General features: G+C 37.4%; 1 protein-coding gene across 6 annotated transcripts in view; it reads right to left on the reverse strand.

Annotated features, from left to right (window-relative positions):
- The window catches only part of PCDH17 (protocadherin 17), a 264,249-nt gene extending 243,987 nt beyond the window's left edge, over positions 1 to 20,262 (reverse strand). For 2 of the 6 annotated variants that reach the window (XM_077483149.1, XM_077483147.1), the window contains exons 1-2: positions 20,126 to 20,262; positions 16,481 to 19,016 (exon numbers count right to left, since the gene is read on the reverse strand). In XM_077483149.1, coding sequence (XP_077339275.1) covers positions 16,481 to 18,958 — 2,478 coding nt within the window. In that variant the 5' untranslated portion in view covers positions 18,959 to 19,016; positions 20,126 to 20,262. Of the gene's footprint in view, positions 1 to 2,552; positions 6,879 to 16,480; positions 19,017 to 20,125 lie in introns of those variants that run through there. The other 4 variants (XM_077483148.1, XM_077483150.1, XM_077483146.1 and 1 more) reach the window with 3 other exon arrangements.
- Between the last annotated feature and the right edge of the window lie 4,786 nt (positions 20,263 to 25,048).

Genomic DNA, 25,048 nt, shown 5'->3' on the forward strand with positions numbered 1-25,048 from the left:
TCCCTCCTGCTGCTATTAGTACATATCCCAAAAAGTATTGAATGGTCACTGGCAGCCCCTCCAATATATTAAGGAAGAGCACACTGTATATATCTTTTCCAAAAACGAGCTTTGTAAATAGCTATTTAGAGCTGTCTTCAGGCTGGTTATGTGACTCGCGGCCACTGTACTGCTCCGAGACAGGGCTTCTGCAGGAGAGGCTGAGAGGCAAAGTCAGCGAGACGGCCCCTCCTGCAGAAGCCACCATCCTGAATACAGCTCTAAATAGGTATTTACAACACTGTTTTTTGGAAAAGATATATACAGTGTGCTCTGCCTTAATATACTGGAGGGGCTACCAGTGACTACTAAGTGTGCATTAACAAACACTTTAATGGTTTTCTCGTGATAGTACCATTAAAATGAGGTCTAAAAAAATGCTCCTTGTATTCTTTAAAAGAAACTTGTGTTAGCAGAAATACAGAGGTTGCCATTGCTGACCTCCTTCAGAAAATGCCACTTTCCTGGCTGCCTTTGGTTTAAGATTTTTTGAGTTACTGACCTGTATACAACAAACAAGTCAGAGAGCAGTCAGAACTCCTGAATTGCATACTTCAGTTATATAACCGAGAAAAGTATTGATACCACAGGAATAATGTGACAACTAGGAAACTTAGAGGGATTCATTTTATAAAGGCAAATAGACTGTTCACTTTACAAGGGAAATTCCCCCCAGAGCTTAGTGAATGAGGTAAAGCTCTGCTGACTTTCATCATCTGATTGTGTGCACGCAAAAATGCTTTTTTTCAAATATCACTTGCACATGATTGCACAGTGGATTTTCACCAAGGAGCAAAACACCCCCCTTGCAAAGTGAACAGTCTATTTGCCTACTGGTCAGCTTTAGCCGGATTAGCAAGGGGAGAGGTCTTGGTTGCTATGGGTTGTTGCTCTTTGCACAGTTGTTATATTCTATATCAGTTTATTCAGTTAGAAAAAAAGGAACACTCTATGTCACCTCTTTACTGTGATAAAGCTTTTAATTTTTTTATGTTGCTATGGCAGATGAGATCATGAAAAAGGGGTAAGTGATGGCCTTGGGAACTGAAGTGTCATACTCCGTATTTCCAGGTATGGTGTGGTCATGTGACTGACTCTCTGGCCTTCTTCCTGCCCGACAATGCTGATGTGATGTCACGGACACATGTTGACCAAATGAAACATTCATCCCAGCGCTGTCAATGGGGCTGGGGAAAGAGTCCTTTTAGCCCTGTGCAAGCTCCAAGTTGCTTCTTCTCCTGAGTCCTGACAGCCGAACAGAGTTAAAATAGCTGCACGGGTCAGCATTAAAGTGAATCTGATTAAATAGCCCTGCATGGGCAACGTATAGGTTTGTATTAAAGTGTAGTCAAAATCTAAGAAAAAAAAAACAAAAAAACAAAAAATCAGCACATCTCTCTAATACATGCACATTTCTCCACCTTATGAGGGGAATTTACTTAAACTGAAGAGTGCAAAATCTGGTGCAGCTCTGCACAGAAACCAATCAGCTTCCAGGTTTTATTGTCAAAGCTTAACCGAACAAGCTGAAGTTAAAAGCTGATTGGCTACCATGCACAGTTGCGGTAGATTCTGTGTGCTCCAGTTTTAGTAAATCTCCCTCTATGTCTCATTAAAAATGTTGTAAGTAATAAAAAATACCAGATGATCCTATTAGAAATGCAGTCAGCTGCTAACTTAATGGGCTGGCAACGTTGCCCTTGCTGCACTGAAATATTATGAGAGGAGATGAAACAGAAGGCAGTTAGTATAGCAAGGAAGTGAGTGCTGAGAATGTGAACAAGGAGGACCCATAGAGATGAGGAGTGCTGACACAATCCAATAGGCAGGACTGACAACACAGCTTGAGATTTCAGTGCAGCTGTGGAAGTGTTGTCAGCCCATTACAGGAAGTGACTGCATTTTTTACAGAACCAAAATATAAGGACATGTGCATGTATTGGAGATCTAAGCTGATTTTTTTTTTTCTCATACATACACTGTAGGAGCATGTAATAAAATGTGCATATACATATTTCAAGCGGTAAGCAACACATTGTATGTTTGATTTGAACATTATCCTTGATCCAGATGTTCCAACACTATCCCTACACAATCCACAATGCAAGAACTCTAACTTGGTGCCCATATGATGAGAATAATATACAGAGGAGCATTTCTCAACTGATGGTTCCCTGAGAGAACAGAAGAGGTTCTGCTAACAATACAAGGCATGCACAGTCACCTTGTGCGGGTAACTAGTTTTAAATCATTACATTCATGACAAGTTCAATTTGAAGAAAGAGATTCTTTTATATGGTAACAGTTTCTGTTATGTGGTTTCAAGTAGATAACACAAGCTTTTTCTCTCTGTGAAATAAAAAGAATAAATACATGTAACAGGCCCACTGCTATGTAATTGAGCTATAGCAGTTTCAATGTAGCAAAAACAGACATAGAGTCGGTATTTGAACTATAGGGCCATCAATAGCCATGCTGGTAACGAGCAATTAATGAAATGATTTCATCCCTACCTTAGTTAATGGTATCCAAGTAGAGGTAGAAGAATTTTCAGATGCCATTCTTGTTGGGCCTGTGTCATTGTTCTGATTTTGACATCCTGCATTCTCTTCAGGATCAGTCTCATTAGAAGTAGGAGTAAGATACATCACGCCTGAATGAGAGGAACTGAGAGGAAGTCTGGACTGACAATCAAAATACATTGGAGATGTGACTAGTAATGGACAGCTCACAACATTCATTGCATTTTTTTCTTCCACTTCACTCTGGACAAGCATAATATCATTTTTGTTTATCTTCTTTTTTTTCATTTTCCCTAATTTAGGCTGGGAGGTGTAGGCTGTCCTACCGCTGTAGGATCCAACATCTTTGTTCTCCTTTTTACATTTAACAACTATTGTGACCATTGCCGCAAAAAGGATTATAGAAATTGCACTCAGAGCAACCAAAACGGGTAAATAGATATCCCAGTCCCGTTGTTCTCCAATTACATTATCATCATCATAACACCCTAAACAGTCTGAATTTGCCTTTATGATGAGTTTTGCCACAGTTGAAAGTGATGGTTTTCCATTATCGGTGACTTTGATTATTAGTTCAACCACTGGGGCAATATCCTCCCAATGTGGGTTGATCAATCTGATCTCTCCAGTCACTGTATCTATTTCAAAGAGGTTCTCTTTACTTTCCTGTATTATTTCATAAGTTACTCGCCCACTTTCACCAAAGTCAATGTCCATAGCTCTAACAGTGCTAATAACATATCCCATGCCTACATTTCGTGGCACATAAATTTCGGCGGTGTCATTCTGTAAGTTGGGTAGAATAATGACTGGTGCATTGTTATTGACATCTAGAACAGATACTCTGACAGTGGCATTGCTTTCTAAATGTGGAGTGCCTAGGTCCTTTGCAATTACTTTAAATTCAAAATATTTTGTTAGCTCATAATAGAAAGTCCTTAGGGCATAAATTGCTCCATTCCTTGGGTTAATGGACACATATGTTGAGATAGATACGCCATCAATATACGAGGAAAATATGGAATAAGACACAGTTCCATTTTGCCCTAAATCTGGATCTTGTGCAAGAACTGAACCAAGGTACTCTCCAGGGATATTATTTGCAGAAACTTGCAATGCATACATAGATTTGGAAAAACTTGGAGGGTTGTCATTTTCATCCAAAATCCTTACAGTGAAAGAATTTGTAGAATCTAGCGAGGGGTTGCCATTATCTCTAGCAATGATAGTTACATTGTATTCATCTTGTATTTCACGATCAAGAGGCCTACTCGTTACGACTGTATAGAAGTTGTCGTAATTATCTTCAAGTTTAAATGGGACATTGCCCAAGACCCAGCATTGGAATTGGCCATTTTTTCCAGAGTCCTTATCAGTAACTCTGACTAAGGCTATAACAGTACCAGGAGCAGAGGCTTCACTAATTGCTCCCTGGCGGACAGACACAAAGCTGATAGATGGATAGTTGTCATTTATGTCAGTAACTAGAACAGTTACCTTGCAATGCACAGGAATTGGGTTGGGTCCTTGGTCTTCTGCCTGCACATCAATTTCAAGCATCTGAATTTCTTCATAATCAATGTTTCCCTTAACTTGTATCACACCAGTCTGAGAATCAATTGAAAAAAAGTCCCATACTTGTTCAGATGCATAGCCACTAAATGAATAGAAGATATCTGCATTTGAGCCTTCATCTGGATCTGTAGCATTAAGGTCAATGATCATTTTACCCAGTGGTGAATTCTCAGCTATTTCAACAGTGTATGATTTTGATTCAAAAATAGGACTGTTGTCATTGGCATCAATAACCTTAATGTTTATCTGCAGATTAGCTGATCTTGGAGGATTACCTCCATCAAAGGCAGTTAGAATAAGTGTATGATGAGACTGTTCTTCTCTATCCAGGGCTCTCTGAATAACTAACTCAGGAACTTTTGTACCATCCCCTCGAGATTTAATATCCAAGGAAAACAAGCCAGAATCACCTCTTATCTTATAAGTCCTTAGGCCATTGCTTCCTAAATCAGGGTCTTGTGCTGTCGTTAAAGGAAATCTGGTACCTGGTGAGGCATTTTCTGAAATATCAATATCAATCTGATCAGACGCAAATTTAGGAGAGTTGTCATTTATGTCAAGTATTTCAACCTTGATCATACATATCTCTTTCTCATTTGCAAAAACTTCTAGAGAAAGTACACACTTAAGAATGTTTTTGCACAGAGCTTCCCGATCGATTCGTTGCTTAGTGTACAGTAACCCACTGTTCGAATCAACATCCAATAAGTGAGGAGAAGAGTTCTCCAGCACCCTAAAATTAGGTCTTTTGCCTCTTTCTGGTGGCTCCAGCTGTGCATCGTTAATATTGCCTATGGCATTTCTTGACCCCCCTTCTTCTGAAATGGAATAATTCAACGTTTTCAAAGCTTGAACAGAAGCCCAATAGAAAAAGTAAAAAAAGACAAAGCGGCACATCCCAAACACTGGCTGTTTATCAGTTAGCTATTTTTTGTTGTCACTAAAGTCACAGTCAGATGAAAAACTAATAGAGAAGGCAAGCCTCCAGTGATCTGCCACATGAGGGCAGTTATGACAGCATTAGGAGATTGATTTCACTTTCCAAGAAATCAAGTATTTCAATCTTGGACGGTTTAAAGCAGATGATAACTATCTCATCCAAAGAAGATTAGACAGACTGCAATTTACACGTTCTATTCTGATGTATGATTGAAGAGCTCGAGGGAAAAAAGTGGTGCCTTGCATAAAAACATTGTGTTTAGAGGGACAGGCTGGGAAAGTAGCTGCAAACTTTACAAAAAAAAAGCTATAAATAATAAAAACAAAAAAACAAAAAACAAATTCACTCACAAAATGCCAAGTTGTCACTCAGCTATGCCTTTAAAAACAACTGTCACTTGCATCACATTATCTCTATTTGCAAGCAGAAATTCATGAATATTAAACACTGTGTGGATTTGCAGACGATCTGGACAACATCCAAAATGCAAGGACCCATCAAAGATGATCATCAATTGCTAAGTATTACAATCACGGCTTGGTTTAGTCATTTCATTCTTAGACTTTTTTTTCTGTTCTTTAAGGCCAACAGCCACATCAGCTTACAACCGACAATTGTATTCAGTTAAATTCCAGTTTTCGTTCTACAGTCGGGAACAAATCAACAGGCAAAGCATGCTGGATGCACAGATTATAAAACGGTAGGAAAAAAAAAAGATGAAATCACAGTTGAATAGAGAACAGTTACTGCATTCATAGCCAGATTTGCTTTAACTGTTCCTCTCTCATTTTGTTGCCGATCTTTGACATGTTATCACTTCCTCTCCTCGCAGTCTTCAACAAACGGTTAAACTAAAAAATCAGGATGAAAGCAGTCCTCATTTTCACAATTATTTAGGTATATTCGGCAAATTATATTGTGAGTGGCGAACATAAGCAATCAATAGCTGCAGATTCCCAATGGACTCCACATTAGAGCAAGAGCCGCAGTGACTGGTGCTTATTCTGGATGAAGAGCACTAAACATCTTACGAATTCAATTTCATTTCCAACAACAAAACAGCTGTCATTATTGAAATAAGTTAGAATGTAGTCATAGCATGCACAATATCAAATTGGCTTCTAGATAAATATTCCATGTCTTGATCTCAAGGCAATGAGTTTATAGTTTTCTATATTCAGCCGTGACTCAGGCAATTCACCATCTTTTTGTATAAAATGCAATCTGTAAAGATGTAAGAGTATATATGGTGATGTTTTGCAGTTGTGAAGGTGAATCGGTTTTACTTACTCTGGCATCCTTGCAAGAGAGATGCAGTGAATAACAAAACACAGTTATCCAAGCAGTCCCCGGGATTATTAATTCTCTTCAGCTGTTGTGCATATAAATGCCACAGATCTTGTGGGTAAAATAATAGAGAAGGCTCTGAGCAGGAAAAGCACAAGCAATTCTTTGAAAAGGCATGGATATGAGTTGAATTTTTTCCCCCATCTGCTATTTTCCTCCCAAGTCCTAGACAAAACGCTGCTATTTCTGCAATCTGCAGCAGCCCTTGTGTTTGCCTCTGCTGGTACTTCAGTCGTTCATTCACAGGATACAGAAGAATCTGCACTACGAAACGTTACATTTGGAAGACGGCAACAGACCCAAAGCTAAGCAACACATCGGAAGTTGCTAAAATTCAACAGTTTAGAGGTGCCTTAAATCCTCTGATCCTCCATTTGCCATACGCCAACCTTCACTCTCAGTTCTTCTCTTTGACTGACTTAATTTCTTGTCTCTCTTGCTCGTTCTCTCTCTCTCGTTTTCATTTTTTTTTTTTTAAAGAAGGTCTAAGAGAAAAGATTAGCTTGTTACTGCCACCTACTGGCTTTGACACAGCAGCTCACTGCCTTAGTACTTCATCACTCATTTACACATATACTTGGGAGAATACCTCATATTGCCATAAGGTATTCTCTTCTGCTAGGTATCCGAAATCCATTTGTACCATCTCATCCTGTATATCCACTGTCTCAGAAACATCACTGCGGAGCATTAGACTGTACTACAACATGAAAGGCTGCAGATCAACAGCTGACATACAAGGCAGCAACCTGTTCTGTCAATTAAGCCCTTAGAATAAAGTGGATTTGCACAAAACAAATTCACGCTATCTATATGGCAGTAAACATAGTAACAATGCACATGTGAATTTAAATCTTCTGTCATTAATATTACAAAACCAGCACAATACTAACAACCCAAATTAATTACCCTTTTTTTTTTTTTGCTTACAGTAATTAAATTACTATACCTCAAATCCATTATTCTTTCACTCTGATTCCTTCTTGCTTTTAATTCCCAATATATAACCATACATTCTGCTGTTGGCATTGCTACCTTTTAAATCCTAATCTGTTTTTTTTTTATTTTTTTTATCAGAAGCAATTGCACATGTGCCCTTAGCAGGGTTAGATCAATTTCAATTCCAAGGTGCATTAACTGTTTAACCTTTTGCAAGCTAAAGGGGGCTGTGATGCAGTGCAGATAAATACTCTGCAAGCCCCATCTGACAGTAAAATTCATACAGGTTTCTAGTCCGTTCTGATCTCACTCTTGAAGGTTTAGGATTGGATGGTTGTGAGAACAAGCAATTAATTTTCCTCTTAAAGCTTAATGTCCCATGCTCAAATCTGCCTTTCATTCTAGCCACTGTTATTGATGCAGTGATTGTTTTAAACTGCATCCTTCTTGTTTCATAACCCAAGCCGCTGAAGGGTATACAACAAGCTGCTAAAGGATAGCTTGGAAATGAAATAAGATGCATTTTAATATCCAGCCTAATGCAATAATGGCAAAATAAATAAAACTTATTGCATTTTATTACAATGGTGCCCGGTGACAGAAGACTTACAGGAAGTTCGAATTGATTAAAGGAAAGCTTCTACAAAACATGCTATTTATCTTCCTGGACAAGTGTAATGAAATTAACAGTATTAGACTATCGAAGCTCTGAAAAGCTGAGAAAGCAGCAAGTAGTGCAAGCAGGATTGTCTTCCCTTCAACATCAGTATTCTGAATGCCTTCAGTTCTGTGATGTGGAAAGCATTTACATAGTGATGGATTTTTCACAATATCACTGCATATGCTAGGGTATAATTCCCATAGAAAATATTTCATGTTAATCGTATAGTAACCAATTTGATCCCCACTAGCACCTCTAATCACTCCTCACCATTGTGGCTGCATTGAATTAAACATTCTGTTAAAGAGTCTGTCTTGCTTCTGAAATATCACGCAGATAGGCGGCAATATTCATTGTGGGGGTGCTGCCTAAGCCATATAGTACATCTAAGAACAAAATCTGCTAATGGTGGGAGTTAACCAACGAACTTCCAGGAATTCCCAGGATGTGTTTGTGTGGAACCCCCCCCCCCCCCCCCGGTGCTATTTCTGATGCCTAATTATTATTATAGATGTAGCACAGCTTTGTTCTATTCTAGGCTAGCAGCACTAGTTTAACTACAGTAAAAAATGATGAACTATGTGTACATGCAGACTTCCGTATCAGTATGAACACTTAGGCACCTCTATAATTTAAACAATAGACAAATCAATGTAGACTGCAGCAATCAGTCAGCCTAAAGCCCACAACATTCAGAGCCAAATGTTTCTGTTCAATCTAATGGGAGCAGAAAAGGGACTGAGAACTTTCTTAACTCTAAAGTGTTACTAAACCCCCAACAGTAAAATCAGTCTGTAAATGCAATAAAGCTTACTTGTTATACTCAATATGGAACCTATAAGGTTAATCCTGTTATTGTGTTAGCAGGCTGTTTGATCCTGTCTTCTCTGATCATCCCCTTTTACTGTCCCCAATCCAACTGCTGATAAAACAGAGCCTTGGAGGCACTCTGCACATGCTCAGTTTGGAGTGCATTGCTGGGAGGGTGCATGTGATTGGCACAGAGCCACTCAGCACTGTCCAGACAGAGGGTCGGGAGACATACAGCCTCATAGGATAGTCAGAGGAGAATGAAAACTCCTCCTGCAAGCTTTAAACAGTGCTCAGCCAGCCATTCTCTTCCACAAGCAGTGGTATCAGTGGGGAGCATCAATAGTTTCAAAAAACTATTAGATGGGCACCTTAACAATCACAACATACAGGGATATACAATGTACTATTGGCATAAACACAAGCACACTCACTGACCACAGGTTGAACTGGATTGACTGGTGTCTTTTTTAAACCAACTATGTAACTATGAACTGCTGATGAGAAAGGGTAATTAGCCATTTAGATTTACTAAAATAACTGCATTTCCATGTTCTGTGTACTGTGGGAGACCAGACATAGTGAATGCAGGCTCCTGGGTTTAGTAACACTTTAAGGCTTAACTCCCCCCCCCCCTTTTTTAGGGCTGCTTACATGTCCATAACAGTATGTAACATCTTAGATGTCCATTTATATGCAAAGAGCCCTGGCTTCTCTCAGCCCGTCATTGATTTTTACAGTCTACCTGGCTGTTCCAACCACGACAGTATGCTAATTGTTGGTGGTTTACGGCCTTGAAGGCTTTGCAAAGGATGCCTAAATCTTCCCAGCCAAAATTTAGGCAGCATAAAAAACATTACAGAGGTTCTAACCCTTCCCCACTCAATCCAAAATCAACTGGGCTTTACTTAGTTAAAGCGGAGGTCCACCCTAAAGTGGACTTTCCGCTCATTGGAATCCTCCCCCCCCCCTCCGGCGCCACAATTGGCACCTTTCGGGGGGAGGGGGGTGCAGGTACCTGTACAGTACAGGTATCTGCACCCACTTCCGGCATAGCTATCTGCGGAAAGGGGCGTAGATTACGCCCCTTTCCGAAAGTCCCCCGCTACCTGCTGGGAAACACACGGATCCCAGAGGCAGCGGGACCATCCTTATTGCGCAGCGCGACTCGCGCATGCGCAGTAGGGAACCGGGAAATGAAGCCGAAAGGCTCCACTTCCTGATTTCCATACCCAAGATGGGGCGGCAGCACCCGAGAGACGATCGAGAGATCAGCTTCGGGTGCCGATATCGCGGGCGCGCTGGGCGGGTAAGTGTCCTTATTTTAAAAGTCAGCAGCTGCAGTATTTGTAGCTGCTGGCTTTTAAAAAAAAAATGGTGGAACTCCCAGGGGACTCCTGCTTTAACTGAGGTGCAAGAGTAATTCAGTAATAAAAGATGTGGAGTAGGAAAAGTAGCATTAGTGTTTAGAATTAGGAAGTTATATATGTTTACAATGTACAAATATTTAGGGAAATCACAATGGGGTGTGTTACAATATACATAAAACCACAATTCAATGCATAGATCATGGAAAAACAAAATAATGTAAAAAATGACCTAGTTAAAAAACAATCATCAGAAAATCATTTTTGTATTTTGCCAGTTTTCAGATACTTAAAGGCACATTTCTTAGCACACTTATTTTGTTTTAGGATGATTATTTTTGTAGGTATAGTTATAGATCTATAAATATAATTCAATGAATTATTCACACTATCTCCTTTGAGCTTTACTGATCTACCTAAATTGGCTCAACACAGGAACATAAGCAAACAATTGTTTTCTTGGTGTCCAGTTCACACCAACAGCATTGTATTGGGGTGGGTTGTAGGGCACTGCAAAAAAATGCACACGCACAACTCTGTGCCCTGCTGTGCATACATTTGAATGAGGAGTCATTTTTTGACACTTTTATTTTTTAAAACAGAGAGAAAAAAAAGTAACTACCAACACTCTGTATAGTGGACACCAGACTACATGCATTTTAGCATGCAGGTCGGAGTGAACAAACCCAAAACATTATCCATAGCAAGCAATGAAAATATACCCTACTAAAGACACACCAGTGCAGATCATCTTAACTTTCAGTTTTTCTTAAGCAAAAACAAGCAGAATAATCCATAAATCTTTGCAAGGGCAAAATCTTTAATAAAAAATGTTATCCCTATAGCAGCCAGTCAGAATCACATATGCCCTGGTGTGATGTCATCACAGTAACATCAAATTGGTTTCCATGCTTTACTGCCCTTTGTATTAAATGTTATAATTCCGTATAGATGAGAAAAGGTTTGTTTATACAGTAAGTGTGAATCCAAACAAAGATTTAGAGATGCAGTCAAGACAAAGGAGCAGAAGTCAACATCTGCGTGAAAAGTTTCTATTACTTTGAAATAAGCCTATAAAAGTATCATTTTATTTTCCAGTTCTTTCTTGGCTCCAATAATCATGAGTGGTCTGTTTGTAGATCATGCTTTCTATATATGAGCTGATCTGATACAGAAGCAATGTCTAAAGCAACAGTAACATATATACTATATTATCATAATTCACACACATTGGGGGTTATTTACGAAAGGCAAATCCACTTTGCACTGCAAGCGCACTTGGAAGTGCAGTCGCTCTAAATCTAAGGGGTAGATCTGAAATGAGGGGAAGCTCTGCTGATTTTATCATCCAATCATGTGCAAGCTAAAATGCTGTTTTCTATTTTCCTTGCATATCCCCCTCGGATCTACAGCGACTTTACTTTCAAGTGCACTTGCAGTGCAAAGTGGATTTGCCTTTTGTAAATAACCCCCATTGTGTAAAAAACACACATGACAACCAATAATAAAATAAGGTGACTAGTACACCAAGAAATGTACTAATCATTTTAAGGTCAATGCATTAATATCGATATTGGAAAACATATTTTAAATAAGTCAGCAATCTTTTAGTAACAAACACTGTTCTGTTACAGATTAGTAGTGTCATATGGACACAAGTGACAATGCACAAAAATGAAAGCTGTTAAAAGATGAAATAGTCTTCAGGCTAAACGTAGTAAAAGTAAAACCTCTACTAAGGAAAAAGGGGAGGCTGTCATTGCTAATTACTTTCTAAAAATCCTAATATTGGACAGTCACTGGCTTCAACATTCCAGGTCCCAAAACTGAAACAAACATGCAGATAATCTACAACCTTATTCTGGGAAGTCAGGAAAAGAGTGGTTTTGGAAAGCGCGGTCAATAACAGCAACTTCCATACATAATATAGCTTTTGACACCATAGCACTACATAAGGGGCAGCACAGCAGCTTAGTGGTTGCAGTATTAGAGTCCCCAGTATAAATCTCAATCAAGACATTACAGGCTTGATTTGCTAAGTTTAGGGAGTGAAAAATCTGGTGCAGCTCTGCGTGGTAGCCAATTCGCTTTTAACTTCAGCTTTTTTTAATTAAGCTTTGTCGAAACAACCTGGAAGCTGATTGGTTTCTATGCAGAGCTGCACCAGATATTGCACTCTCCAATTTTTGGTAAATCAACCCCTATCAGTATGGAGTGTGCATGTTCTCCCTGTGCCTGTGTGGGTTTCCTCCTGATACTCCGGTTTCCTCCTACACTCCAAAGACATGCTGGCAGATTCATTGACTAAATTTGTCTAAATGTATAACACTGAGTTACAATGAAAATCATAAGAATACTGTACTCAGTAAGAAACTTTCTGACTATCAGCAAAGAATTAAACTGGTGTGGAGGCAAAAAAATTGAATATTCTACAACTCTAGAATACTTTGTTCTACATCTCTGGAACCGCACATATGATACCCATGTTTGTACACTTGATGAAGGTTGACTGATCTCAGACACGATATTACCCAATTTCTTTATTTTCTATTTACTTTGTTATTTAAATAATGACCAAAAAAACAGCACACAGAAGAGGGTTGTGATTTGGTATGTTCACTGGCTCTTTTTTCCAAATTCTCTGTAGTATGTGTGTGCGCATATATATATATATATATATATATATATATATATATATATATATATATGCATGTGACTTTAGATTGTTAGCTCCTTGAGGGAAGGGACTGATGGGAATGCACAGTATGTAAAGTGTAGTGTACATTTTTGGCACTATATAAAAACATGTAATGCAGGTTACCTTTAAGAAATCCCTGCAAGGATATGTCCCTAACTAATAAGCAACAGGCAAGTGGGATAACACTATGTTGGTATTCAAACAATCAGTAGTGTTAACAAAAGACAACCGGCCAGTTATGATGTGTGCTAAAATTAGCATGAACATTGTGACACAATCATAACTTCTGAAAAATGCAGCACTTAATGAGTATAACTTTCTGCCTCTCTACAAAGGAATAAAATTGAATTTTCTACAATACTTGAATACTTTGTTCTACATCTCCGGAACAGTACAAATGATATCTACATTCATGATACACGTGATGTGAGTTAACTGATCTCAGACATGATATTACCTAGCTAGAGAAGGAAGAATTTCATTATTTGCCATTTCTTTCATCTTCCAAATATAAAACTGACCAATAAGCCATGACAGCAGAGGGCTGTGATTTCGTTTCACTACCACCATACATTTTATTATCCGGCTCAAGTGAAGTCATTGCCAGCACTTATGGTAATATGGTAAAAATCTGGCTGCGCTTTTCTAAAAGCTGAATGGTTGCCATTAGCTACTGCACATATATTCTCAAATAAAAAGATTTTAAAAGCAAATAGACAGACAAAAAGACGGACAGAGAGACTGTGAGAGATTAACAGGTAGATGGATCTTTTGTCAATAGTTAATTAGTTAGATATAAAATAAGAACTGTCAGTGCTGGCTCTCATGTCTGAGCCCCCCTACTTATCCATTATAATAGAATGGAAAAAGACCGCCAGGCTGGTTTTAGAGCAAACAGAACTGTCTAAATGCATTGAGTTACAATGTTTACACATACGGTACAGTGAAGTACATCATCAAAGGAATGAATCACCATCACAGTCGTAACTCTTAAGATTAAGATCAATACCACCCATAAGTCACAAGTCCAATATCAAGGATTAAATTAATAAAAGAGCAGCAGCTTAATGCATAGCCAATTTCTTAACTATTAGCTCCAAAATTTGTACTCTGTTCTATCCCTGATGCATTTCTAGTATGATAAAGCATTTTTACACATTTCTGAGATTTGTTATGCAGACATGCTTACAACATGTTATGATTCCTCCCTGTCCTAATAAAGTAAAATGGACCCTTTACTATTATCTAGGGCCATAAAAGAGTAATGTTCCACTTTACATGCATCTCCAGCTCTAACTGTACATTAAGTGCAGACAGTTCTTTAATATTTAAGTGAATGTCAGGGCTTGTATCTGTTCCTAAAACATGTCAGCAGGATGACCAATGCATACGAGATGACCAATGTATATGAGTGCACGGGACTTTTTTTTCCCCGTGTTTCACAAATAGATATATCCTGGAGTTGGTAAGATATATATATAGGTTATGGAGAGGTACAGATAGATAGACAGATCGATCAATCCTGGAGTTGTTAAAATATATATTTAGGTCCTGAAGAGGGATAGATAGATAGATAGATAGATAGATAGATAGATAGATAGATAGACAGACAGACAGATGGATAGATAGATAGATAGATAGATAGATAGATAGATAGATAGATAGATAGATAGATAGATAGATAGATAGATAGATAGATAGATGTGTTCTGGGGTGGTATGATAGAGAGGAGAGATAGACTTAAAAATCTTTTAGATGGACTCACCTCTTATCCACATTTATATTACCCCTCAGACCCCCTCCCAGGGTATCCCTAGAGCGACCCCCCCCCCCCCCTCTTCTCATACAAACTGTTTTGGAAATGATAAAATGTACTTGGTCCTGCCAATAAAGCATATTTGAATTTGGATTGATTTTGAAATTGATAAGAAAGAGAGAAAGAGAGAGAGGTAGACATGACAGAGAGAGAGCGAGAGAAAGAAAAGAGAGACAGACGAGAGATAGACGAGAGACAAGAGATAAACAAGAGAGTGAGATGGAAAGAGAGAGACAAGAGAGAGAGATGAGAGACAGACATAGAGACAAGAGAGAAAAACAAGAGAGAGAGAGAAAAGAAATATACGAGAGAGCGAGTCAGAAAGACAGTTGAGAGAGATGGAGTTGGTGAGAATGTAAGATAGATAAATAGATAGATAGATAGATAGATAGATAGATAGATAGATAGATAGATAGATAGATAGACAAGCATTAGTTGCAATCAGATAAATTAGGTAGGTGGACAGAAAGATAGAAATACAGCTTAACAGTTCATGGAGCCAGAGAGGAATGATATACAGTTACCTTTAGAACTGAAAACAATTATATTTACAACTAGAGGAAGTGATACAAATGATGAATCAAAGCCATTTGGTTATATATTTTTTGCAAGTATTATATATTACCATAATAATAATCATATTAATAATAATATTAATATGGGGAGAGAGGAAGAGCAGTATGCAATGTGCATATTACACAATGTAGCCAGGTACAGTTATTAGTTATGCTGCCAGCTCTGAAAGCTACCTGTTAGATCTGCTACTTTTGCAGGCAACCTTGTTATATACAGTCTGTCAGTCAGTGTACAAACATACTGCATGCACTGATGTAGGTGATGGCACTTATCAAGTGTAAGGCTGTGATTAGCTTTGTACACATGTTGCATTCTATGACAAGCTTTAACACATAGCGTTCATAATTGGTCTCACATACATGTTGCATACTATGCCAGCACCTACTGTCATGGTGTTGATTCTAATCATTAACAACAAAATCAACTTAAACCACTAGCTGAGATAAAAGAAAATACACAACATACTCAAGGTTAATATTGTATACTGTTCAGGCTCACCTTGACATCTACCAGTTGTAATTGTGGAATTTAAGCTTAGACTAAAGATGACCTTGTTTCCATGGCAGACTATAGTCATGTCATTTACATGCGGTTAGCTGCTTTCTGCCTTATCTAGAGGTTGCTGACATACAAGCTATAAATAAAAGTTTACTGAACATAAATATATTTATTTGTATTATCTCTATTATTCTCATATATTTGGATAATAGAGCGGAAGTTACTGTACACATGTTACCACTCAGAAGGACCGCAAAGCCTCACTCAGCCAAGCTTTGATGATATTTGAAAAACTGACAGAGGATCTCAATGTTTGAATGCCAAAGAATGATCACAAAACATACTGTCAACAGGGGTTATTTTCTCTATAAAGCAAACAAAGGGAAAACGATTTACATCTAAGGGATATTCACTGCACATCAGGAAATTGCATCAGTCTAATGCTTTCAACAGGATCACGCCAAACACACATGCTGCTAATAAAAACTGGAAATGCTTCCCACAAATTGAACTTTCATATTAGGAGGGGAAAAACGATATGCTGGCTGTACATCTTGTTTGTTTTCATAATCATTATCAGAAGAGACCTCAATAACTAGGCTTGAGAAGCCAAGTAGCACAAAGCCTGTCACATACTCAAGCAGGCAGAAACTATTCAACCTTAGCTGCATGTGCATGAGTGTTGACCGTACCTGAATTATAGACATCCGATTTGATGTAGTCTCAGTTGTGCTGCTCACTGGTCCAGTAAAACTGTTGTGGCAGGCAACATGGCCTTGAGGAACAGTCAGATTGTTAGATGTAGGCTTCAGGTACATCACTTCTGAGCGAGGGGAACTGAGTGGGAGACGGGTCTGGTAATCAAAATACATTGGAGATGTAGCAAGTGAGGGGCTGCTTACCACATTCATAACATTCATGGCATTTCTCTCTTCTACTTCACTCTGGACTAACATAATGTCATTCTTGTTGATTTTCTTCTTCTTGCTTTTCCCTAGCTGGGGGTGACTGTATTCTGCAATCCTACAGTTGTAAGTTCTGATTTCCTTGTTTTCCCTTTTACACTTAACGGCTATAGTGATCATGGCAGCCAACAGTATTATAGAAATTGTGCTTAACGTAACAATAAGTGGTAAAGACATATCCCACTGATGATGATTGCCATTGACCTGGGGCTCTCCCTCTGGTAGAGATCCAGTAGACGACCTAATGATGAGTTTAGCCACAGCCGAGAGTGCTGGTTTCCCATTGTCAGTCACTTTAATCACCAGTTCTACAACTGGTGAAACATCTTCCCAATATGGATTGAGAGTTCTGATCTCACCAGTCACAGGATCAATTTCAAACAGGTGCTCTTCATTCCCATAAGCAATTTCATAGGTGAGTCGCCCACTTTCTCCAAAATCATTGTCCATGGCTCTGACTGTGCTCACCACGTACCCCACACCTACATTTCTAGGGACATGGATTTCTGCAGTGTCATTTTGCAGGATAGGTAAAGAGATCACTGGTGCATTGTCATTAACATCCAGCACAGTCACTCTCACAGTAACATTACTTTCCAGGTGAGGAGAGCCTGAATCTTTTGCAAGAAGTTTAAATTCAAAATACTTTGTTTGCTCATAATTAAAAGATCTAAGAGCATAAACTGCACCATTGGTTGGATTTACAGACACAAAGGTGTAAATTGACACATCCCCAACATAAGACGGCAGTATAGAATAGGAAACTGTGCCATTGTGTCCAAGATCTGGGTCATGTGCTACAACAGAACCTAAATATTCCCCTGGTATGTTGTTCTCAGATACTTGTAACACATGTAGTCCTTTGTTGAAAGTGGGTGGATTGTCATTTTCATCTAGAATCTTAACTGTAAACGATTTAGAGGAGTTTAAAGGAGGGTTCCCATTATCTCTGGCGATTATTGTTACATTGTATTCATCCTGTGTCTCGCGGTCAAGAGGCCTGTCTGTGACGACCGTATAAAAATTATCATAGTTCTCTTCTAATTTGAAAGGCACATTGCCTAGGACCCTGCACTGTAATTGTCCATTCTTCCCAGAGTCTTTGTCAGTGACCCTTACTAAGGCAATAACAGTGCCAGGGGGCGCTGCCTCGCTAATTGCTCCCTGACGGACTGATACAAAGCCAATAGATGGAGCATTGTCGTTTTTATCTATCACCTTAACTGTAACTTTACAGTGTGTAGGGATTGGGTTTGGGCCTTGGTCACGTGCTTGCACATCAATTTCAATCAGGTTGTTTTCCTCATAGTCCAGGTTACCCTTGACTTGGATCACCCCTGTGTTGGGATCAATAGAGAAGAGTTCATGGACCCTGTCTGGTGCATATCCGCTGAAAGAGTATATGACCTCACCATTGGACCCTTCATCTGCATCTGTAGCATTGAGGTCAATGACAACTCTACCAATTGGGGAGTTTTCTGGGATTTCCACCATGTATGAAGGGGCTTCAAAAACAGGGCTGTTATCATTGGAATCTATCACTTTGACGTTAATTTGCACAGTGGCTGATCTTGGTGGATTGCCACCATCTAAAGCTGTCAAAATTAGGTTGTGGTGACTTTGCTCTTCTCTGTCTAGTGGTTTATCTATAACTAGCTCAGGGAATTTGGTCCCATCTCCTCTGGACTTGACATCTAAGGAAAACAGTCCATTATGGTTGATAACATAGGTCTTCAAGCCATAGTCCCCAGAATCCGGATCATGGGCACTGGTGAGGGGAAACCTCGTTCCAGGAAAAGCATTCTCTGAAATATCAATATCGATTTGCTCCGAAGGAAAATATGGTGAATTGTCATTAATGTCCGTTATCTCCACCTTCACCATATAAATTTCCTTATCGTTGGCAAACACCTCCAAGGACACTTGACATTTTAAATTTCTCCGACACAGGGTCTCCCGGTCAATCCGTTGTTTGGTAAACACCAATCCACTATCCTGCTCCACATCAATTAGGTTTGGTGCAGAGTTTTCCAGGACTCTGAAGTTAGATTTTTTACCCCTTTCCGAAAGGCCAACCTTTACATCGTTGCCTAGGTTGCCAACGATGGTGCCAGCTATCGCCTCCTCGGGTACAGAAAAATTCAAGTTTTTCAAAGTCAGGGCAGGAGCCCACAAGAAAAATAACAATAAAACGGAAAGGTACATCCCCAAACGTGAAGAGTCTTCTCTGTCTCACTCTCCTTTTCTTCTCAGCTCTCTGAACCTGTTGATTTGAAGAAAAAAAAAAAAAACACCTGCAGTTAGATAAGCAGCAAATGGACCATGCCAGAGAAGGCTGGCAGGGTTAAATCAGTGATTGTTTTCTGCTGGAAAGACAATTCGTCACAATCCTGTCAAAAAACTAGCCATCTCTCTCTCTCTCCTTCTTTTTTTTTTTTTTGTATATAAGATATTAATTGGAATCAACCATTTAAATACCATATCCCTGCTGTGCCATAAAGAAGAACATCAAGGTAAAATATCCTTATCTTCTCAACGTTATTGTTCTGCTATCATTACTAGCAATTTGAATTCTCTATTAAAGATGCATTAATGCACAAACTGGCTTGCAATAAACATGATTTGTTTGAAATTGTAACCTCGGCTCGCATCATTCCAAACAACTGCACGCTGAAAATGAAAAAAAAAACTCTCCGGTGGGCAGGGAAAGGCATTGAAACCTGGCATCTAAAAACGCATCCCGCTACATGACAATTAGCAGATCTGGAGGATTTAATAATAAAAAAGAAAAAGAAAAAAAGGAAGCAATGCTGGTGTCTAATACCCTCATATCACATCACCTTTTGGAGTTGCATCTTTTCACAGCATAGGGGCTATTTCCAAGAAACGCTGTCACTGCATTGGCTTACAGGCACCACTATTCAGTTCATTTTCAGTTCCTTCTTCCCTACAGTAGATCAAATCAACAGGCAAAGCATGGCTGGATGCACAAATGGAAAACAGGACAAATACACTTCATAGCAAGACGGGCAGCCCCTGGATTCATTGGGGGGGATGGAAAAAAACAACATAAAAATATATAATAAAAAAATAAATAAAAAATAAATAAAAAAAGACCTCCCTAACAGGGGTGCACACAAAGGGTCTAATTGTTTTGTTTATTATATATTTGTTCTCCATAAAGTGATTACCTAGTAGATGGCACATGTAGGTGGCATTGGTGGCCTTTACCATATGAATGACACACGCAGAATGCAGATGTTTAATAAGTACATGAGTCACATCCAGTTAGGGGAAGAATGGGGGGGGGGGGGCAGGAAACATACAGGATGATCAGCATGGTGAATGATGAGGAAGGAGGGAAGCTTTTACCTTTTCAGAGAGTGTCTGCTCCTTACTGCTCCTCTCTACATGGGCTGAGCGCTGCTGCCTGGGGCTCCTCTCCTTAGTCTCCTCTCCTCTCTGCAACCAACACCACCACTGTGCCCCCCAAATGCCAAGCCCAGCACCATGGGCAGCTCCTCTCACTTCCAAACTAGCCAGTTCATGCCTGTCTCTCATCAGACAAGCGATGAGGAGGAGAATGAGGAGGAGGAGGAGGAGGTAGGAGCAGCTCTTAGAAGCCTCTTTGCTTTCCCCTCTGCAGGCTCATTGCAGCTGACAGCACACAGCTACTTTCCCCAGGCGCTCCTCACACGGCGGGGACACGCTGCCCATACATCCATTCGGGACCAAGCTGCAACAGTTGGCTGGGCGAGCTTTAATCCTTTACATCCCGCATTGTCTAGCGTCCAGCCTCAGCTCCAAATGCCTCTTTACTGACTGACTCTATTCACCTCACGCTGCTGCTTAAACATTGACACTGTTCTGCTGCCAGCCAATCCCGGCCCGACACTCGTGCCCGCCTCCCCCCGATGTCGCGCCCGCCAATCGCAGGGGAAGGGAAGGTTTGATGGGCGGCTGAGGCTTGGGAGTGCTTTGTGTCATTGATTAGATCGGCGAGGGCTGACATGGGAGGGAGGGAGGAGAGGACAAGGCTGTCTACTAAGTCCACTGGGTGACTTCTACTACACTCACTGCGAGGAGGAGGAGGAGAGGAGGAGGAGGAGGCGACACTAGGAAGAGTGCAGGGATCAACATCACAAATCTAACATCACTATTTATTAGGTTTTATACTAAGGAGAATCACTACAATAATAACTCTACCACATGTCACTTATCAAATATACATAAGTACAGACACATAAAATATAAACACAACAAATATATAGAAGTATTTATAAATAACAAATATGCATACAATATAAACATAGCAAATATACAGAAATATTTATAAATAATAAATATACATAAAATATAAACATAACAAGTATACAAAACTATTTATAAATAACACATATATATATATATATATATATATTATATATATATATATATATATATATATATATATATATATATATATATATATATATATATATATTCTGTAATTTGCTATTTATAAATAGTTCTGTATATTTGCTATATTTCTGTGTTTATATGTTGTGTATTTTTGTTATTTATAAATACTTTTGTATATTTTCTATGTCTATATTTCATGTATATTTATTTGTAAATAGTTACGTATATTTTATATATATATATATATATATATATATATATATATATATATATATATATATATATATATATACACATTGCAAATATATATATAGCAAAAATTTTAAACATAGCAAATATACAGAACTATTTATAAATAGCATATATATATATAGATAGATAGATAGATATATATATATAGATATATATATAGACAGATCTCTCTCTCTCTCTCTCTCTCTCTCTCTCTATATATATATATATATATATATATATATATATATATAAAGAGAGAGAGAGAGATGTATATATATATATTTATATATATTTATATATATAGTAAATATACCTAAAATATATGCATAGAAAATATACATAAGTAAATATACATAGCACAATATGTAACATATACATATATAATGTGCAAATATATAAACATAGCAAATAAACATAACTGTTTATAAATAGCAAATTACATAATATATATATATATATATATATATATATATATATATATATATATATATATATATATATATATACACATTTCAAATATACATACAAATATATACATAGCAAATATAAATAAAATGCATAGAAAATATACATACAAATATATACTCTTTAAATATGCATAATGTATTTGTATAGAAAATATACATAAAATAACAAATGTACATAAATATATAAAAAAAAAAGCAAATATACGAGAGTTCCTTAAAAAACGTTCACACTTTTTTAACCACTTCAGCCCGGAAAGAAACCCCCTTCCTGACCAGAGCACTTTTTGCAGTATGGCACTGCGTCACTTTAACTGACAATTGCGCGGTCGTGCAATGTTGCATCCCAACAAAATTGCTGTCCTTTTCTTCCCACAAATAGAGCTTTCTTTTGGTGGTATTTGATCACCTCTGCAGTTTTTATTTTTTGCGCTATAAACAGTGCCAATTTTGAAAAAAAAAGCAATATTGTAAACTTTTTGTTACTTTTTTCCTACTCAGTTTAGACTGATATGTATTCTTCTACATATTTTTGGTAAAAAAAAAAAAAAAAAATCGCAATAAGCGTATGTTGATCAGTTTGCGCAAAAGTTATAGCGTCTACAAAATAGGGGATAGATTTATGGCATTTTTATTATAATTTTTTTTTTTATTACTAATGGCGGCGATCTGTGATTTTTATTTTGTGACTGCAACATTATGGTGGACACATCGGACACTTTTGACACTATTTTGGGAGCATTGTCATTTATACAGCAATCAGTACTATAAAAATGCACTGATTACTGTATAAATGGCAGGGAAGGGGTTAAACGCTAGGGGATGATCAAGGGGTTAAGTGTGTCCTAGGGAGTGATTCTAACTGTGAGGGGATGGGCTACCACTGACATGACAGCTATCACTGCTCCCGAAGACAGGGAGCAGTATATCCCTATCATGTCACTAGGCAGAAGAGGGAAGGCATCTCCCCATTCTGCCAGTCCATGACATGATCAAGGGACACCAGTTAACATCAAGTCTGCGGGACCAGCGGGCATGGTCGTGGGCGCCCACAATGCCGTGTCTTAAAGGGGATGTACAGGTACGCCCATTTGTGCAGCCATGCCATTGTGCCGACATATATGGTCGTGCACTGGTCAGCAAGCGGTTTATATATCTTAAAGTGCAGAAACTTTTTGAAATAAATATACGTAAAATATATGCATAGCAAATAAGCATAAACTACTGTATATGCATAGCAAATATTGAGAAAATATACAAAAACTACATATGCATTACAAATATACATGAAATATACAGAATATGTAGCAAAAATATATACATAGCAAATATACATATAGCAATTATACATAAAATATACAAAACATACATGCATTGCAAATATACAGGAAATATACAGAATACGTAGCAAAAATATATACATAGCAAATATACATAAAACATACTCATAGCAAATATACATGGAAATATACCGTATATATATATATATATATATATATATATATATATATATATATATATATATATATATATATATATATATATATATATATATATATATATATATATATATATATATATATATATATATATATATATATATATATATATATATACACACACACACACACACACACATAACAATAAATACATGACCAATATTATTAAAATCTATACATATCAAATATATATAAAAATATATATAGCGAGGATACATAAAATCTGTACATAGAAAAAAAATACATAAAAATATATACATAGCAAATATACATAGAAATATGTGAATATGTGGATAGTAAATATACATAAAATATATGCATAGCAAATACGCATAAAATATATACATAGCGACTATAGAGAGAATATACAAAAAATATATATGCATTGCAAATATACATGAAATATACAGAATACGGAGCAAAAATATATACATAGCAAATATACATAAAACATATTCATAGCAAATATGCATAGTAATGTACAGTATATATATATATATATATATATATATATATATATATATATATATATATATATATATATATATATATATATATATACACACACACACACACATAACAATAAATACATGACCAATATAAGTAAAATCTATACATATCAAATATACATAAAAATATATACAGCGAAGATACATAAAATCTGTACGTAGAAAAAAATACATAAAAATATACCTAAAAATACATACATACCAAATAGACAGAAAATATATACACAGAAAATATACATAAAAACATATACATACATGTTATTATTTCCTAATCCTTGTTATTATTTTATACTAAGAAATAACTAATGATTGCTAGAAAATTGCTACCAAATATGTCCAGAGTATGCCATTAAAATGAAGTAAATATCTGTAAATATATATATATATATACTGTATATATAGTGGGAACAGAGGGACGCCAGACTAAGTGCAGCAAAGATTTATTACAAGGGCAAGACAATTAGCAACTCACAAGAAGGTAGATTAGACGGGCATTATACAATATGTGAATTGTCCTTCTCCGGAGCGTCTGGGCGCCCTGGCTGCCTTGCATGCAAGCTGTGTCATCTGTATGACCTGGATGGAAGCAGGATGCAGCCACCGAGTGCTCGCCTACAAACTTTTATGGACTTCCCCCATGGACTGGAATAACATTGTGTTTTAATCATGTTTTTATGTCCCATCCATTTGGAGTTTTATATTGTCTGATTCTATTACTATGCTTACGATGTTGTACTTGCTTGTTAATATCCCTCTAGCGCCACTATACATCCTTTAATTTATATATATATACATAGCAACAATGCATTACTATATTGCATAGCAAATAAAAGTACATTATGATTTTTTGTTCTAATACTTTTTATGTTCTAATTTCTTTAATGGAAAACTAATGTATAGTGTATATGTATAGTGGCGCTAATGTAAAACTAAGGAATAACTAATGATGACTGGAAAAAAGTGTACAAAATAAGACAAACTGAAGTTAAAGAGGAACTAAACTCTCAATTGTAACCCTTGTGCTGCTAGTATTAGTAAATAGATAAGAAGGTGTACCATATTTACTTGTTTTAAACTTTTTATTTTTTAAAATTTTTCAGTTCTTGCCTTTTCCTTGCCTAGGCCAAAATTATGTCATACATCCCAGGAGTCTTCATGGCTTTTTTTTTTTTTGCTTTCTTATCCAAG

Source organism: Lithobates pipiens, unplaced genomic scaffold, assembly GCF_037356315.1.
Source record: "Lithobates pipiens isolate NorthernLeopardFrog02 unplaced genomic scaffold, aLitPip1_a1.2 Scaffold_16, whole genome shotgun sequence".
In the NCBI taxonomy this organism is placed as follows: Eukaryota; Metazoa; Chordata; class Amphibia; order Anura; family Ranidae; genus Lithobates; species Lithobates pipiens.